We start from the raw sequence: 19,881 nt of genomic DNA on the forward strand, positions 1-19,881 counted from the left end.
TAAAATCAGCCTTTCCTACCTGTCAGAATGGTGAAAAAAGCACACTAATTTTCAAGTAGAGAATACATCTATATTCATTAACAGACCATGTCAATGTATCACAGAAGGGTGCGCCTGGAGGTGAGCTGTGACAGTGCAGTGAACGGGACACGCTATAATACAAACCAATATTAAATGACAAAAGCACATGAGCTTGCGGCAAAGTATTGCAAACTAAATGTCCAGTAGCAAACAGTTAACTCAATGTTATGCCCCTTTGGCATTGCATAAATTGTGGTCGGGTCTTCCACAGGACAGACACATGGTGTAGGAACCTACCACTTACTAGGGACTTACAGTGGGAGCAGAAGTACCAATTGTGGACATGTGTTTAGGCAAAGAACACTGGGAGCCTGGACAGCAGGGACCCACTACTCTACAGCCAAAGTTGCATCAAAAGGCAGGAAAAAAGTGGGTGGGTACTGCAACAGAACTCCATTCTCTCACAAATGGGATACACCCGAAAAAAGAAAAAGAAAAGTGCGTTCAGTCTTGGGTACGATTTATAACCAAACGGGTCGTAAAATCAACGCCTACATCATTGAATGCAGTTACAATTTCCAGTAATAATTCACTTAGAATTATTTTCAGACAGAATTAGCATATGATATACATATTTAACATAAGCCCAGATTCTGAGGGTACCAGGTTAACCCCGTATATGTATAATTGCTAGGCTACACAGGATAGGCCTGAAACCATGTTTTCACTGCCACTGTAGTGGTTGGCACATAACGTGTTGCAGTCCACAAGTGGCATTTAATGTTCCATGCCATGGGTGTATTTCCACACCATATACTTTGACCTTATCGAAAGGTTAAATGAACCAATCTGTTTTTAAGCCTATTTTGACATGTTTTGGATAGCAGTGTCCCAGTGTCAGAGTTCAAGATTACCAGCAGGTGTGGCCTTAAAAAAAACACAAATTAAACTGGAGGCAACAGATTGCCTTGTAGACACAATATAGCTCCTACACTTGTCCTCCATACATAAATGCGTCCCTTATGTGTGAGCTAGAGGCACTTGTGCCTACAACCAGCAGTATTAGCGATGCAAGTAAGTGTGCAATAGAATCAAAGGCTCATTCATTCAGGATTGTGAGTCCTGTGATTGCAGTGTCCCAGCATTATGCATCCTGTCGCTTGAGCGAGATGTTAAAGAAAAGATATTGGCGTTAGAAGCGGTATGTAAATGTGTATTTTGTATGTTGAGTATGCTTCAATAGTGGTGCAGGAGGGCGTGCGAGGCAGCGCATGGCGAGGTTTGGCAGAAATTCCTCCATGTAATTCTTTTTAAAAAGGGATCAAATTCTGCATTTTCCAGCAGTAGGGGGGAGGCGTCACCTCCTTCGGATCATCAGGTCTGGCAGACACATGCAGCAAGTCGCCAGGTGCATGCATTGGATGCAAAGCACCCACAGGAGACGCTTTTGATCACTTTAGCGCAGAAAAAGTATATAAAAATTTCAATGTGAAGAATATGCGCATTTAAAACGCAATAAGAAATCTTTGTGTTGAATATTGGAAAAAGTCGCATATTTCACGTACGTGAGGACTTTAGAAACATCTTCCATTTTTGCACACCTCATATTTTTAAAGCATCCACTGGTAACATTAAAAAAACATGTAAAGGGGGGCAGTTGCCCAAAAACAAATTGTTCCATGGGGTGCCACCAATGCTAAAGCAGCCACTGGCTCGATCTATCAGTCGGGCACACTGCAAACCCATACAACTCTTTACACGGTGTATCAGATTGTTGCTGTAGCACATAAAGAGCCAGCTTCCTACAGTCCTGCAATGGAAACTTCACATTTCCTCGAGTAGCGCGCCGTTATCTGGTAATTCTACGGGTCTCCAGACACCCAACACCCTACAGCCAGGCTCCCTGCACTCCCTGCTTTTCCACCTGCGGACTCTCTAACCTGGGGGCACTGCTTCCTACAGCCTGCTCTGCTTAGCCCGGTCTATACCACCCTCCAACGCCCCTTTACTCGGTACCCACCCAGCTCAGGCTGCTCCTTGGTGGGCACGGCACCCTTGTCCATACCACCCTCGGACGCCCTTTACACTCTACCCACCCAGCTCAGGCTTCTCCTTGGTGAGCACGGCAACCTTGTCTATACCACCCTCGAATGCCCTTTTACTCGGTAGCCACCCAGCTCAGGCTGCCCCTTGGTGGGCACGGCACCCTTGTCCATACCACCCTCGGACGCCCTTTACTCGGTACCCACCCAGCTCAGGCTTCTCCTTGGTGGGCACGGCACCCTTGTCCATACCACCCTCGGACGCCCTTTACTCGGTACCCACCCAGCTCAGGCTTCTCCTTGGTGGGCACGGCAACCTTGTCTATACCACCCTCGAATGCCCTTTTACTCGGTAGCCACCCAGCTCAGGCTGCCCCTTGGTGGGCACGGCACCCTTGTCTATACCACCCTCCAACGCACCTTTACTCGGTACCCACCCAGCTCAGGCTTCTCCTTGGTGGGCACGGCACCCTTGTCTATACCACCCTCGGACGCCCCTTTACTCGGTACCCACCGAGCTCAGGCTTCTCCTTGGTGGGCACGGCACCCCAGTCTATACCACCCTCGGACACCCCTTTACTCGTTACCCACCCAGCTCAGGCTTCTCCTTGGTGGGCACGGCACCCTTGTCTATACCGCCCTCGGACGCCCCTTTACTCGGTACCCACCCAGCTCAGGCTTCTCCTTGGTGGGCACGGCACCCTTGTCTATACCACCCTCGGACGCCCCTTTACTCGGTACCCACCCAGCTCAGGCTTCTCCTTGGTGGGCACGGCACCCTAGTCTATACCAGCCTCCAACGCCCCTTTACTCGGTACCCACCCAGCTTAGGCTTCTCCTTGGTGGGCACGGCACCCTTGTCTATACCACCCTCGGACGCCCCTTTACTCGGTACCCACCCAGCTCAGGCTTCTCCTTGGTGGGCACGGCACCCTTGTCTATACCACCCTCGAATGCCCTTTTACTCGGTACCCACCCAGCTCTGGATGCTCCTTGGTGGGCACGGCACCCTTGTCTATACCACCCTCGAACGCCCTTTTACTCGGTACCCACCCAGCTCAGGCTTCTCCTTGGTGGGCACGGCACCCTTGTCCATACCACCCTCGGACGCCCTTTACTCGGTACCCACCCAGCTCAGGCTTCTCCTTGGTGGGCAAGGCAACCTTGTCTATACCACCCTCGAATGCCCTTTTACTCGGTAGCCACCCAGCTCAGGCTGCCCCTTGGTGGGCACGGCACCCTTGTCTATACCACCCTCCAACGCCCCTTTACTCGGTACCCACCCAGCTCAGGCTTCTCCTTGGTGGGCACGGCACCCTTGTCTATACCACCCTCGGATGCCCCTTTACTCGGTACCCACCCAGCTCAGGCTTCTCCTTGGTGGGCACGGCACCCCAGTCTATACCACCCTCCAATGCCCCTTTACTCGGTACCCACCCAGCTCAGGCTTCTCCTTGGTGGGCACGGCACCCTTGTCTATACCACCCTCGGACGCCCCTTTACTCGGTACCCACCCAGCTCAGGCTTCTCCTTGGTGGGCACGGCACCCTTGTCTATACCACCCTCGGACGCCCCTTTACTCGGTACCCACCCAGCTCAGGCTTCTCCTTGGTGGGCACGGCACCCTAGTCTATACCAGCCTCCAACGCCCCTTTACTTGGTACCCACCCAGCTTAGGCTTCTCCTTGGTGGGCACGGCACCCTTGTCTATACCACCCTCGGACGCCCCTTTACTCGGTAACCACCCAGCTCAGGCTTCTCCTTGGTGGGCATGGCACCCTTGTCTATACCACCCTCGAATGCCCTTTTACTCGGTACCCACCCAGCTCTGGATGCTCCTTGGTGGGCACGGCACCCTTGTCTATACCACCCTCGAACGCCCTTTTACTCGGTACCCACCCAGCTCAGGCTTCTCCTTGGTGGGCACGGCACCCTTGTCCATACCACCCTCGAACGCCCTTTACTCGGTACCCACCCAGCTCAGGCTTCTCCTTGGTGGGCACGGCAACCTTGTCTATACCACCCTCGAATGCCCTTTTACTCGGTAGCCACCCAGCTCAGGCTGCCCCTTGCTGGGCACGGCACCCTTGTCTATACCACCCTCCAACGCCCCTTTACTCGGTACCCACCCAGCTCAGGCTTCTCCTTGGTGGGCACGGCACCCTTATCTATACCACCCTCGGACGCCCCTTTACTTGGTACCCACCCAGCTTAGGCTTCTCCTTGGTGGGCACGGCACCCTTGTCTATACCACCCTCGGACGCCCCTTTACTCGGTAACCACCCAGCTCAGGCTTCTCCTTGGTGGGCATGGCACCCTTGTCTATACCACCCTCGAATGCCCTTTTACTCGGTACCCACCCAGCTCTGGATGCTCCTTGGTGGGCACGGCACCCTTGTCTATACCACCCTCGAACGCCCTTTTACTCGGTACCCACCCAGCTCAGGCTTCTCCTTGGTGGGCACGGCACCCTTGTCCATACCACCCTCGGACGCCCTTTACTCGGTACCCACCCAGCTCAGGCTTCTCCTTGGTGGGCACGGCAACCTTGTCTATACCACCCTCGAATGCCCTTTTACTCGGTAGCCACCCAGCTCAGGCTGCCCCTTGGTGGGCACGGCACCCTTGTCTATACCACCCTCCAACGCACCTTTACTCGGTACCCACCCAGCTCAGGCTTCTCCTTGGTGGGCACGGCACCCTTGTCTATACCACCCTCGGACGCCCCTTTACTCGGTACCCACCGAGCTCAGGCTTCTCCTTGGTGGGCACGGCACCCCAGTCTATACCACCCTCGGACGCCCCTTTACTCGTTACCCACCCAGCTCAGGCTTCTCCTTGGTGGGCACGGCACCCTTGTCTATACCGCCCTCGGACGCCCCTTTACTCGGTACCCACCCAGCTCAGGCTTCTCCTTGGTGGGCACGGCACCCTTGTCTATACCACCCTCGGACGCCCCTTTACTCGGTACCCACCCAGCTCAGGCTTCTCCTTGGTGGGCACGGCACCCTAGTCTATACCAGCCTCCAACGCCCCTTTACTCGGTACCCACCCAGCTTAGGCTTCTCCTTGGTGGGCACGGCACCCTTGTCTATACCACCCTCGGACGCCCCTTTACTCGGTACCCACCCAGCTCAGGCTTCTCCTTGGTGGGCACGGCACCCTTGTCTATACCACCCTCGAATGCCCTTTTACTCGGTACCCACCCAGCTCTGGATGCTCCTTGGTGGGCACGGCACCCTTGTCTATACCACCCTCGAACGCCCTTTTACTCGGTACCCACCCAGCTCAGGCTTCTCCTTGGTGGGCACGGCACCCTTGTCCATACCACCCTCGGACGCCCTTTACTCGGTACCCACCCAGCTCAGGCTTCTCCTTGGTGGGCAAGGCAACCTTGTCTATACCACCCTCGAATGCCCTTTTACTCGGTAGCCACCCAGCTCAGGCTGCCCCTTGGTGGGCACGGCACCCTTGTCTATACCACCCTCCAACGCCCCTTTACTCGGTACCCACCCAGCTCAGGCTTCTCCTTGGTGGGCAAGGCACCCTTGTCTATACCACCCTCGGATGCCCCTTTACTCGGTACCCACCCAGCTCAGGCTTCTCCTTGGTGGGCACGGCACCCCAGTCTATACCACCCTCCAATGCCCCTTTACTCGGTACCCACCCAGCTCAGGCTTCTCCTTGGTGGGCACGGCACCCTTGTCTATACCACCCTCGGACGCCCCTTTACTCGGTACCCACCCAGCTCAGGCTTCTCCTTGGTGGGCACGGCACCCTTGTCTATACCACCCTCGGACGCCCCTTTACTCGGTACCCACCCAGCTCAGGCTTCTCCTTGGTGGGCACGGCACCCTAGTCTATACCAGCCTCCAACGCCCCTTTACTTGGTACCCACCCAGCTTAGGCTTCTCCTTGGTGGGCACGGCACCCTTGTCTATACCACCCTCGGACGCCCCTTTACTCGGTAACCACCCAGCTCAGGCTTCTCCTTGGTGGGCATGGCACCCTTGTCTATACCACCCTCGAATGCCCTTTTACTCGGTACCCACCCAGCTCTGGATGCTCCTTGGTGGGCACGGCACCCTTGTCTATACCACCCTCGAACGCCCTTTTACTCGGTACCCACCCAGCTCAGGCTTCTCCTTGGTGGGCACGGCACCCTTGTCCATACCACCCTCGGACGCCCTTTACTCGGTACCCACCCAGCTCAGGCTTCTCCTTGGTGGGCACGGCAACCTTGTCTATACCACCCTCGAATGCCCTTTTACTCGGTAGCCACCCAGCTCAGGCTGCCCCTTGCTGGGCACGGCACCCTTGTCTATACCACCCTCCAACGCCCCTTTACTCGGTACCCACCCAGCTCAGGCTTCTCCTTGGTGGGCACGGCACCCTTATCTATACCACCCTCGGACGCCCCTTTACTCGGTACCCACCCAGCTCAGGCTTCTCCTTGGTGGGCACGGCACCCCAGTCTATACCACCCTCCAACGCCCCTTTACTCGGTACCCACCCAGCTCAGGCTTCTCCTTGGTGGGCACGGCACCCTTGTCTATACCTCCCTCGGACGCCCCTTTACTCGGTACCCACCCAGCTCAGGCTTCTCCTTGGTGGGCACGGCACCCTTGTCCATACCACCCTCGGACGCCCCTTTACTCGGTACCCACCCAGCTCAGGCTTCTCCTTGGTGGGCACGGCACCCTAGTCTATACCAGCCTCCAACACCCCTTTACTCGGTACCCACCCAGCTTAGGCTTCTCCTTGGTGGGCACGGCACCCTTGTCTATACCACCCTCGGACACCCCTTTACTCGGTACCCACCCAGCTCAGGCTTCTCCTTGGTGGGCACGGCACCCTTGTCTATACCACCCTCGAATGCCCTTTTACTCGGTACCCACCCAGCTCTGGATGCTCCTTGGTGGGCACGGCACCCTTGTCTATACCACCCTCGAACGCCCTTTTACTCGGTACCCACCCAGCTCAGGCTTCTCCTTGGTGGGCACGGCACCCTTGTCCATACCACCCTCGGACGCCCTTTACTCGGTACCCACCCAGCTCAGGCTTCTCCTTGGTGGGCACGGCAACCTTGTCTATACCACCCTCGAATGCCCTTTTACTCGGTACCCACCCAGCTCAGGCTTCTCCTTGGTGGGCACAGCACCCCAGTCTATACCACCCTCCAACGCCCCTTTACTCGGTACCCACCCAGCTCAGGCTTCTCCTTGGTGGGCACGGCACCCTTGTCTATACCACCCTCGGACGCCCCTTTACTCGGTACCCACCCAGCTCAGGCTTCTCCTTGGTGGGCACAGCACCCTTGTCTATACCACCCTCGAATGCCCTTTTACTCGGTACCCACCCAGCTCTGGATGCTGCTTGGTGGGCACGGCACCCTTGTCTATACCACCCTCGAACGCCCTTTTACTCGTTACCCACCCAGCTCAGGCTTCTCCTTGGTGGGCACGGCACCCTTGTCTATACCACCCTCGAATGCCCTTTTACTCGGTACCCACCCAGCTCTGGATGCTCCTTGGTGGGCACGGCACCCTTGTCTATACCACCCTCGAACGCCCTTTTACTCGTTACCCACCCAGCTCAGGCTTCTCCTTGGTGGGCACAGCACCCTTGTCTATACCACCCTCGAACGCCCTTTTACTCGGTACCCACCCAGCTCAGGCTTCTCCTTGGTGGGCACGGCACCCTTGTCTATACCACCCTCGGACGCCCCTTTACTCGGTACCCACCCAGCTCAGGCTTCTCCTTGGTGGGCACGGCACCCTTGTCTATACCACCCTCGAATGCCCTTTTACTCGGTACCCACCCAGCTCTGGATGCTGCTTGGTGGGCACGGCACCCTTGTCTATACCACCCTCGGATGCCCCTTTACTCGGTACCCACCCAGCTCAGGCTTCTCCTTGGTGGGCACGGCACCCTTGTCTATACCACCCTCGAACGCCCTTTTACTCGGTACCCACCCAGCTCAGGCTTCTCCTTGGTGGGCACGGCCCCCTTGTCTATACCACCCTCGAACGCCCTTTTACTCGGTACCCACCCAGCTCAGGCTTCTCCTTGGTGGGCACGGCCCCCTTGTCTATACCACCCTCGAACGCCCTTTTACTCGGTACCCACCCAGCTCAGGCTGCTCCTTGGTGGGCACGGCCCCCTTGTCTATACCACCCTCGAACGCCCTTTTACTCGGTACCCACCCAGCTCAGGCTGCTCCTTGGTGGGCACGGCCCCCTTGTCTATACCACCCTCCAACGCCCCTTTACTCGGTACCCACCCAGTTCAGGCTGCTCCTTGGTGGGCACGGCACCCCAGTCTATCATGCCCAGCACACACCTCGAGTCTGCACCCCTGCTCAGACTCCATCTCTCTGCTTCCTGCCTGCAGCAGCTACCCCACCCGTTTCTAGCTTGTTTCAGGGTGGGGTCAGTGATGCGCACTGACCCCACCCCACCCTAGCCTTGTGACGAGCTGGTGGGAGGGTGGGAGTGACATGGTCTCCACTCCCTGATTGACGTGAAGCCTTAGACCTACAAAGCCTCAGGCTGAAGCGCCCAGGGCTAACTTTGCCACGTGTCATCTGGGGGTGCAGATCAGTCCTGAGGCGGGGTCTTTTACGAGCTGATTACCCCACAGGCCTTAGGCCTGTGAGATCATCAGCCTGTCAAATAGTGTCTTTGCAGGCTGGTTTTGCACACGCTCCAGTCTGCAGTGAGTGCAGCAGCCCACACAAGCCAGCCAGCGCCATTGAGTGAGTGTATGTTTTTTTCCAAAGCCGCAACACTCTGTAACTACCGCAGTCCTAAAACGTGCATTATAAAATTAGCTCAAAATGGGAATTAGTTTCACCACTGCCCCTGGGGAAAAATAAAGTGGGCAGAACCCCGATGCCTGTGCATAGAAGCCACCCCTGATGCTGAGTGTCTTGTAAAGGAGTATTGGGATTGGTGATTATATCGCTTTATGGAATGAGAGCACGTTATAATCATATTAAAATGTTCTCAATATTAAACAATTTAGGACAAAACTCAAAACATTTTTGTTGCTTTTATTCTTGGTAGTTAGTTTCAGGCTTTGTGTTTTTTGCTTAAATTGCCAAAACATGTGTTGCCCCATGCGTTGGCACGCCACCTTGGGGCTTGCTCAATGAGAATGTTTTACTATGTGTTTTATTTCCATGCACAGCACATGTGCTAACCTGTTTTTTTTAGAGAAGAAAACAAGGTGAGTAGTTAGAGTGGTCGAACAGTGAAACGCTGGGTGGGGCCTACTCACTTGTCCCAAATTAGCATAGGAAAGGTTTGTATAAAGGTAGGGTATAGTGAGGTAGGTAGGTTGTTAGCAACGACAGTCCTTGAAGTGAAGATCCGGACGGGCCGGCAATGTTTCAGGTCACAGCTAGTCTTAATCAAATACTGTGCAGCTAATAAACTGAAACGAGTAACAAGTCTAGTTCTGGTAAATCCAGAATATGTTTGCCCTGGGGTATTAATATGTATGTGATAATAGAGGCAAAGGCTTCCAGAAGAAAGTCCCTCAGGAAAGAAAAGGTGAGCATATTTTAATGTAATGGTCCATAATCACGCTTATGATATGGAATGCCAACCCTAATGACGCGGAGACCCAAAATGAAGACTCTGTAGGTAGTATTTTCGCTCAGGAATTACCAGTCAGTACAGGTCAGAAAACTGCTAGAGGAGGCAGAAAGCAAAAGTCGAGAAAATAAGGTAAAAACAAATTGCGTGGCTCTATGTATGGGAAGGGGATGCCTAAGTGCTGGGCAGAGCCAAATGCGGTGCTTCTGTTGAGTGTGAGAGAGACTGACTGGATCCGGATGTCATATCTAGGAGGCAAGTGTAATTGTGGACTTCCGAAATATTCTCATGTGGTTGTGAGGTCTCCAAGGGGACCGAGATGTGACAGTGCATTAGGAGCCGGGATCCAAGGTCCTTCTGTTGTGTCTTGGGGAACGAGGTGTCTAGAGGGCTGGAACAGCGTGTGCCTAAAATATAGGTATGTCTATCCTTGGGGGCTGGGATCCTCACCCGCTAGGGAATGCAGGGAATTTACCACCCAGATAAGGCAATAAATGGTACCGCAGGGTCAGCAGGTCCTCCTTGTGCTAGTTGGTTATGTTGCTTTATTGTAATGAATACTCCAAATTTATTATTATTTTTATTGAGAATGTTTTATACTCAAAAGTCTGAATAACCGGGAATTGAGAAGAAAAATATCACCATTTAAAAATATATGTTGTGGTGGCCGTAGGGTGTGGTTTGACCGTCTCATTTCATCCATCCGCTGTCTGTTAACAAGATCTGATGCTTATTTTACATGCACATGTTTTTCACTGGTGAAATGTTGGATATTTTGCCAATTTGTGTCTGAGTTTCAGTGAAATCAGAAGATGGGAAGTTTGACAGCAGGCCCAGAAAATCCCCTTGTGTACTCGCTCCTCACGCCTCTGCCACCGAATGACTGACTGCACTTTCTCTTCATCCAGGTCAGGATCGCTCCTCCCCACCATACAAGCCCTGCAGAAGAGCATCCAGAACCACTTGGAAGATGTTTCTAAACTGTAAGTGAAGTTTTAACCATGTGCGCTTTCTCTGACCTGTGTATACAAGGCTGTTAAGTGGCTATCTGCATGCGTCTCTGATCAGAGACTGCCTCCATGTACAGCTGCTCTGGGACTGCCTGCTTGTGCAGCTGCTCTGGGACTGCCTGCATTTGTAGCTGCTCTTGGACCACTTATGTATGCCTCTGCTTGCCTGCATGTACCGCTGCTCTGGGACTACCTGTGTGCGCCTCTGGTCTAGGACTACCTGTGTGCGCCTCTGGTCTAGGACTGCCTGCATGTGCCGCTGCTGTGGGACTACCTACATGTGTCTCTGCTCTGAGACTGGCTGCTTGTGCAGCTGATTTGAGACCGCTTGCTTGTGTAGCTGCTTTGAGACTGCCTGCTTGTGCATCTGCTTTGAGACTGCCTGCTTGTGCATCTGCTTTGAGACTGCCTGCTTGTGCATCTGCTTTGAGACTGCCTGCTTGTGCAGCTGCTTTGAGACTGCCTGCTTGTGCAGCTGCTTTAAGACCGCCTGCTTGTGCAGCTGCTCTGGGACCGCCTGCTTGTGCAGCTGCTCTGGGACTGCCTGCATTTGTAGCTGCTCTTGGACCACTTATGTATGCCTCTGCTTGCCTGCATGTAAAGCTGCTCTGGGACTACCTGTGTGTGCCTCTGATCTCAGACTGACTGCATGTAAAGCTGCTCTGAGGCTACCTGTGTGCACCTCTGCTCTCGGACTGCCTGCATTTACCGCTGCTCTGGGACTCTCTGCATGTGCTTCTGCTCTGGGACTACCTACGTATGCCTCTGGTCTTGGACCACCAATGGATGACTCTGCTCTGAGACTTCCTGCGTGTGCCTCTTGGTTTGGACCACCAATATATGACTCTGCTCTGAGACTGCCTGTGTGTGCCTCTGGTCTTGGACCACCTATGTATGACTCTACTCTGAGACTGCCTGTGTGTGCCTCTGGTCTTGGACCACCTATGTATGACTCTCCTCTGAGACTGCCTGTGTGTGCCTCTGGTCTTGGACCACCTGTGTATGACTCTGCTCTGAGACTGCCTGCATGTACAGATGCTCTAGAACTGCCTGCCCGTGCTTCTGCCCTAGGACTACCTACATATGCCTCTGCTCTGAGACTGCCTGCATGTACCGCTCCTCTGGGACTGCCTGCATGTGCTTCTCCTCTGGGACTACCTACGTATGCCTCTTGTCTTGGACCACCAATGGATGACTATGCTCTGAGACTGCCTGCGTGTGCCTCTGGTCTTGGACCACCTATGTATGACTACTCTGGGACTGCCTGCATGTACCGCTGCTCTGGGACTTTCTGCATGTGTCGCTGCTGTGGGACAACCTGTGTGTGCCTCTACTCTGTGACTGCCTGCATGTGCCGCTGCTTTGAGACTGCCTGCATGTGCTTCTGCTCTGGGACTACCTATGTATGGCCCTACTCTGAGAATGCCTGCTCGTGCTTCCTTCTGCCATGGACTTCCTACCTATGCCTCTGCTCTGAGACTGCCTGCGTGTACCGCTGGTCTTGGACTACCTATGCATGCCTCTGCTCTGGGACTGCCTGCATGTACCGCTGCTCTGGGACTGCCTGCATGTACCGCTGCTCTGGGACTGCCTGCATGTACCGCTGCTCTGGGACTGCCTGCATGTGCCGCTGCTCTGGGACTTCCTGCATGTGCCGCTGCTGTGTGACAACCTGTGTGTGCCTCTACTCTGTGACTGCCTACTTGTGTAGCTGCTTTGAGACTGCCTGCATGTGCTTCTGCTCTGGGACTACCTATATATGCCTCTGCTCTAAGACTGCCTGCGTGTGCCGCTGGTCTTGGACCACATATGCATGCCTCTGCTCTGGGACTGTCTGTATATTCCTCTGGTCTGGGCCTGCCTGCATGTGCCTCTGCTCTGAGACTGCCTGCATGTGCAGCTCCTCAGTGATTGCCTGTATGAATAAGTCCGCTCTGTGACTGTGTGTGTGCTCAGCTGCTTTAGGACTGCCTGCTGGGCAGCTATTTCATGACTTCCTGCATGTGCAAAGCTGCTCTCAGAGAACCTTTCTGTACTTTGAGGAGGACTTATGTGTGTATTTGTGTGGCCCCTGGCTCTGCCGGCTTTGTACCTGCCAAGTCAGCTGCTCGTGACCTGCACGTTCGTCTCATGAATTGTATTTGTTTTTGTTTTTTTGGAGCCATCATTCGCTTCTGCTGCTCATTGCTTTATTTCTTGCCCAATGCCTCTTGTCTGCCTGTGTTCTTCCTGCCTGACTTGAAGGTTTGCTGATCATGCCAGTTACAGGTTTCTGAAGCTGTTCATTTTAGTTCACTGCACATTCTCAGAGTTCAGAGCCCATCGAGCCTCCAGGAGATACACCTTGGTTTTCACAGGACCCAGTCTAGTGACTTGCTTTTTCCTTACAAATCCCCAGGCCCCTTGATTAAGGGCTGCTCAGTGCTGGATCCTCTTCTTCATCAAAAGGGGCATCCTGTGGTGCGGTCTAGGGCTAACAGTTGGTCTCTCAGTGCCCTGCAGTCCAGGCCTAAGTCAGCTGCTGTCTGTCCCTTTGTGTTTCCAAGGCATACATCTAATTAAGTATGTTACAAGCCACCTGTGAGATCTGAATCCAAGAGCGCCTGCTGCCAGTGTCCACCCTTTGGTACCCATGAGCGGGTCGAAAGCTGCAGGGAAGCTCCACAATCCCATTAGCAGCGAGGCGTGCAGCATTCCGCACTGTGGCCTTGTCTGCCAGGTCGCTTTCATTTTCGTCTAAGATTGCCATATCTTCCGAGCCAATTTCCACAGTTCTGTGTGGACGTAATTATCGATAGGTCTTTTAACTTCCCCAATGACAAGTGCTATTAGGCTTCCTTTAGACCCTCGAGGAGAAGAGAATAGAAGTGTTCAAAGGCTTATTTTGTTCTTTATCGTCCCTGGGCTATTCTTATTGGTTGGGCTGCAGACCACATGTATTTATGGAATGTGGTTCTTTCCCAGTGGTGGAGCACAGAACCCTTGCCAGAGTTGGCACAGGTTGGTCCTTCACAGTCCTTGTTTGCCACAGACTCTGTTGTGCCCTGGTAGGATGGGTCAACACTTCCCTTGATGGGTTAGAGGTCCACTGCTTGTCTGCGCTGTCTAGCCCTACACCAGTCTGGCATCCCATCTGCTGTCGGAGGAATCGTAGACCCAATGGAGAAACGGGCTCAACTGTAGAGACCGATCTAGTCCTTTCGGCAGCATTTGGGCACTTGAATGAAGTTCATGATTTCGGAGGCTCTCGGGGGCTGCTTTACAAAGCACATCACAGGTTGTATTCGTCTAAAACTCTTCCCACTGGTGGCCCGAGACCAACAGTGGTTCAGGTTCATCACACTTCGGGAGTCCGTCTCGCGCCCACATTACTGCCTTTGATATTCATTAAAATCCCTCAAGAGGCACCTAAAAAAAGCGAGAATAATTCCATATTCTCAAAATCCATTTTTATAAGTTACAATATATCAATCTTTGTAAAAAGTACACCAATGTTTGTGTGATCATCAACATATTTTAAATATCTGAATCAGATTGATCATTATTCTTTGACTACCATTGCCAAACCAATGTTTGTCTCGTCAACATGTCATAGATATTGGAATCCCTTTCATCATTATACTTTGAGTCCCTCACATGGATTCATTTGATTAAGAAAAAAACAATATTGAACATAGATCAGGACAAAAGCACGTCCAACACGTTTTGTGACACCCGTAGCTTTTCCAGGCAACTAGCCGGAATAGCGCACTATTTAATTACAAAATGGTCCGTCCTATGATCTACATAAGTGTTCAAAATGTTTCCGGGCAACTGATTATCTGCACTATCCTTAGTTGAGTTCAAATCCAATACACACTTTAAATCCTATATATTGGCAAACCTATGATAAGGTTGGTAGCGTGACTGGCTGGGCATCACACAAAAAAACAAGTTGCTGTGCACGTAGGAAGCTGTGATTGGAGTGGTTATCAAGAGCGGTTCAGCTGTCATTGTTTTAGAACGTGTGTTTGGTCCGTCGATCACTTGGGTAGTCCGACGAAGGGTCATTGAAGAGTATTTATGCTGATATCATTCCGCTGTCTGTGGGTGCAGTCTTGTCCCCACTATAGGCCGGCAGTGAGGGGGCTGGCCTCTGGTGGTGGCGAATGGCTCAGTGCACACGCTAGGGACCCTTTGGGAGTGAGGGGTTTGCCTCCTAATCTCCTCCACATCTCACTCCTGTGTCTTCTTGCACTTTTAATGCTGCCTTATTCACGTCCGCCTTGCTCGTCTCCCTTAGCCCTGCCTTTCGCCTGCTTATCTCGCCTTCATTTGCTGTCCTCCTCATTTACTTTCTCAGTCTCTCCTCTGCGCCCAACTGTTTATCTTTCTGTTGTATTATCATCTCCCCTATTCATAACGCTCTGCCCTGTTCTCCTCCCGGCCCATCTTTTACTTATTCTCTTTATCCGCTAGACGCATCTCACTCTTGCTTTTTTTCCTTTGTCTCCTCATTCCTGCTTAGCTCTTTAGTTCCCTTTCTTTAATAACATCCCTGCTCATCTCTACCCTCTTCTCTGTCCTGTTCTTTTCTCTACTCCTTCTCAGCCCAGTGCATATCCTTCTTATTCCTCCTCATCATTTTCTCCCTGCCTCCTCCTCATTTTTGTTGACTAGCCATTGTGTGAGCCTGGTATATCCATGCCTTTTCCTCTCTCTTCATTATTGTTAATTACTCTTTTGTGTTCTCATCAGCACTGTGCTCCAGTGGAAAAGGCAAATTTACCATATTCTGCCTATGTCACAGACTCGTCAGCACACTAACTCATCCATGCACTCATTCATTGGTGGGGCCCATAACACCAGCACGCACTCGCCTTACACGAATCTGTACACAGGGGAAAAAGCGCTGGACATGTGGGTACCTTATTACATAGAGAGAATCAACAAGAGAGGAAGGGATCTACACGACTAGTCCCCTCAATGATTTATTCAAAATCAACAGAGCCAGTGTAAATTAAGTCAATAAAATGGGAGGCACTACTGGTAGGAAGAGCACTGGTCCACAAATTCCAAGCAAACCGATATGTTGTTGAAAAGAGTGTAGACCTCAATGACAATACCCATTTGGTATAGAAAGCCCTCACTCGCCAACCTGGTTGGTGACATGCTTCATCATCGGGCTCCACTGGGATGACCGAATGTCATCCCAGTGATAGTGAATTTAAAATATCCAATTAAGTCAAAAAATAAAACTTTAATAATTTTGCTAATTGGAAAAGGCTAAAAGGGAGTGAGGGTCAAAAAATAGAAGACCTGGTTCACTCCACGGCGGTCAACATGTTTCTGCCTCTATGAGTGTTCGTCAGGCATTCTTCAGGACCAGAGTGGATGTGCGGAGCCCCGGTGGTGTGAACGCGCTAAGGATCACCCTGCCGTGGACTGCTGTGTGAAAAATTATTTATAGTGAAAAAAATCCGACAAAATATATTTATTTGTTCTGGGGGAGAGGAACGAGTTTATTAGGGAGGCCAATCCATTTGATGCCTCAGGGATCCCGGGAGGGGGGTGGGAGCAAAATGGCACACCGCCCTTGCTGCTCAGCACCCGTGTGTCACCTATACAGCCTCTCGCTGCCGGGTCCGGATACCTTATTACATATCAGGATTTAAATTTCTTTACATTATACACATTATATACAACTGCACCTATCAAATCCTGACCTTAACATCAAGGCACTCCACCACTTGGTCAACGGACCAATTAGTTGGACTGGTTGATGGTGATTTAGAACCAGCTAAAACACAATTAAAGCCTAGGAAACATTTGATTAGTTTTCAGTACTCAATTAAAGAATCACAAACTCATTTCGTATTAATCCAAACTTGTTTATCTAATATTAATTTGCTCTGCATTAGCATGTAGGCGCTACAGTTTATAACATAATTCGATTTATTTCAAGAAGAAAATCAAATCTTAGAACATAAGCATAGATTTAGAAATGCACTTGATAGTTACCAGGTAGCAAAAGTTGGCGACCCTCCGATCACACAGCAGATTATTCAAAGTCTCTGCTACAATCTCCGGAATAAACTGTCCAACCCACAGCAATAATCAAACCATCAGATGGAATAACTTCCCGAAAATCAAAGAAACCCAAGGTAAACCATGCAAATCTTCATCAGCTCAACGTAGACCCAACGCCACGGAAGATCAGCCCAGTGAACCAACCCCCTTGGGCAGATGAGGGTCTTTATACCCTTTTTCCCGCTTACTTCAGATCAATATGTAACAATTTTAGGGGTAGAAACTGTTCGGCTTGGCCAGTCCGGGTCAACTTGCAACTTCTTAAAAGTTTCACACGACCCACTGGTTTTCCATGAGACTTGGCAAAGCAAAGCGTAAGTGTATTTCTTCTTCTCCGGTTCACAGGCTAAAGTTCCGAAGTAATAACAAGCCATTGTCCCCTTGGTAGTTCACACTGTTCATCACTTGGCAACCATCCATACTTCTATCCTTGACAAGGAACACAATGGTACAGGGGCTGAGGTCACTTGGAGATCTCCTGAGCCATCCGATTCTGCGCAGAAGTCATCGCGCTCACATGACGGTGGCACCACCGGAGATCCATCTTAAGTACTGCAGCCTAGCAGGCCCGAATGCCAACTTAAGCAAAAACAGACATAACAGTAATTAAAATATAGAAATGAATATACTAATGTTTATTCCCACTCAAATCCCAATGTATATTAATATTTTCCTAGCTTGCAGCAACGTTTAAAGCAATAATACTCGCCATTCTGCATTGCTGAAAGCATAAACCATCACAAAAGCAACATGAATCGTGCAATTCTCTATTTCACCACAATCTAAAGTTTGCGTACCACAGTTAATTAATTTAGTTGTTCTGCCATGCAATTAGCATTTTAGTCCCACGTGTATCTTGTGTTTATCTAGGTGTAAGGGTTGGTTAATTACTTTTCACTTCAAACTAATTAGTACGAGTTAATTCTTAGAATGATTACATAATTAATTTCATGCAAAATAGAGAAGGTATACAACATTTTGTTTTACCTGCTCCATCAACTGTAAAGCTCACTCTGTCTTATTCCCTTTTTCATTCCTGTTTATCCCACTTTGTTCTTTTCTGCTTGCTCCCAGTCCTGCACATCTCATTGCCCCAGGTCTTTCATTACCTCTTTTTTCCTTAGCCTCTCAGACTGTCCGCTTTTTGTTCATTCATCAGCTCTGCTCAGTTCCTACTGTATGCTTTCTTTTTTTACAGCTGTGATTGGAATCGCTTCAACATGAAGTACGCCCTGGCCCTTGCACGCCAAAGAGGGATGAAGCGTGTAGCGGATGATCCTGTAAGTGATGAAGAGGCGGTAGAAGGATCAGACTCCAGCATGGAAGATCAGTCAGAGGATGAAATTGTACAGATCTAAGACCAACACCACCTAATAAAGCCCTGGACACTGACCGAGAAAGAGCTCGGAGGGGTTGCAGCAGAGCAGACAGGTTCCCTAACGGTGAAGTAGGAACCTGAGAAGGACCGAAGTCCCTCATGTCATCTTTGTAAGGAAGGAGAGGTTTCTCGGAAGGCCTGAACCGCTGATGCTTGCCTGGCCCCTTATTAATACTTTATGTTGGGATCTTGGAAAGACTTGGGAGCCGGTGCTGCTTTCCTTCTTGTTAATGAGGAAGAGGCAGCCTGGACTAAGGAGCCAGTGGTGCTGGTGAAAGCGCTGCTTCGTTCCCTCTTTATGGAGGGCCTTACCCTTGACAGCAGCACCTCTTTACCCTGTCCTTGCGACTGGCCTTGGAAGGACTCAGACTAACGTGGCCCTCATAGTGGCTGATTGCGTAATGGTCAATAAAACGTGATTTCTTACTTCTTGTTCTCTTATTCACATTTTGTTAATTCATACTCTGTCGCTTTTAGACCCAGTGGAAAGTGTTCAACGTGTGTGATTTTTTCACAGGTTTGATGTCCAGTTGACTTTATCAATGACCGGGACTACTTCACTGGAGCCCAAGTTCCAGGATTTCACAGCCCCTCCCATGCCCCCTCCATCTGTCCCAGCCTCCACTTGTTCCTCACTTCACCCCTGTCGCTCGGTTGCCCCACGACTGCTCCTTGGTCCGTCACATTTGATTATCTTATATCCCTGTCCACCATCAGCCATCATTCTCTGGTTTCCTGTCTTGAAACTCCATCATCAACCTAGCCTTCCCCTTTCATCCCCTCCTCAATATTAGTCACTCTTGCACATTCCAGCTACCACGTCAGGAACTTCAGGTTCGAGGCATATGAGCTGCAGATTACACACTTTTGCATAGATCGCCATCTGGTGTTGGGCCCGGATGTTTGCAGTTTGTTTTTGCTCTTGGAAAGTCTTTGGAAGTCACAAGGTCGGTGACTCCTCCCTTGGTTCATATTGCGCATGGGCTTCGGCTCCATCCTCAGATTGTTTTTTTCCGCCATCGGGCTCGGATGTAATACTTCGCGCTCCGGTTCCGAACATTCCAGTTCGTTCGAAGCGGAATCCTCGCTCTCCGCGGTATTGTTTAGATACTGATCTCCTCAATCACCTTCTTCGACGCACCTTCGATTCCAGTCATCGACGGCAGCCTTCGGGCCTATCCAGGCTCCGGTCCCGGCTGATGGAAAGAACTCCATTCAAGAAGTGCCCTCGATGTGGGTCCAAATTGCCCCACACCGATCTTCATGAGGTGTGCAACCTCTGCCTCTCCCCTGAACACGAGGCTCGAGACTGTCCCGCCTGCAAGTCTTTTAGATCCAAAAAGAATATTCGAGACCGAAGGGCCAGATGAAAAATGGCGCACTTCTCGACCTCCGTTCCTGTCGACATCTTCGGGGACGACGTCGAAGCTCCGGGACACCAGCACACCGAAGAGGACCTCGTCAGTGCTTCCGAAGCCGACGACTTGGATTTGGAGGACATCACCCCGGCGCAGAGGGTCGTGAGTAAAATACTCCCTTCCACACCCGCGCCGACACCCAAAAAGGCGTCGGTCACACCTTCGCCTTCGGGCCTAGGCAAGACCAAAGACACTGCTTCGAACACCCCACCTTCGGGCCCGGTGACGAAGCCAAGTAAGCCTTCCGGTGGCTCGGGCTCGAGCCAGCCTGCCAGCGGTGCCGAAAAACACCCTTCGGCACCGAAGAAAAGATCGGCCTCTACCTCGACACCGAGCTCCACA

At 51.5% G+C, this 19,881-nt stretch overlaps 1 protein-coding gene across 2 annotated transcripts in view; it reads left to right on the forward strand.

Moving 5' to 3' along the window:
- The window catches only part of PWP2 (PWP2 small subunit processome component), a 129,886-nt gene extending 111,339 nt beyond the window's left edge, over positions 1 to 18,547 (forward strand). For both annotated transcript variants that reach the window (XM_085620791.1, XM_085620790.1), the window contains exons 20-21: positions 10,573 to 10,647; positions 17,942 to 18,547. In XM_085620791.1, the coding sequence (XP_085476917.1) occupies positions 10,573 to 10,647; positions 17,942 to 18,101 (235 nt within the window). In that variant the 3' untranslated portion in view covers positions 18,102 to 18,547. The remainder of the gene's footprint in view (positions 1 to 10,572; positions 10,648 to 17,941) is intronic.
- The last annotated feature ends 1,334 nt before the right edge of the window (positions 18,548 to 19,881 follow it).

This window comes from Triturus cristatus, chromosome 8 (genome assembly GCF_964204655.1).
Source record: "Triturus cristatus chromosome 8, aTriCri1.1, whole genome shotgun sequence".
NCBI lineage: Eukaryota > Metazoa > Chordata > Amphibia > Caudata > Salamandridae > Triturus > Triturus cristatus.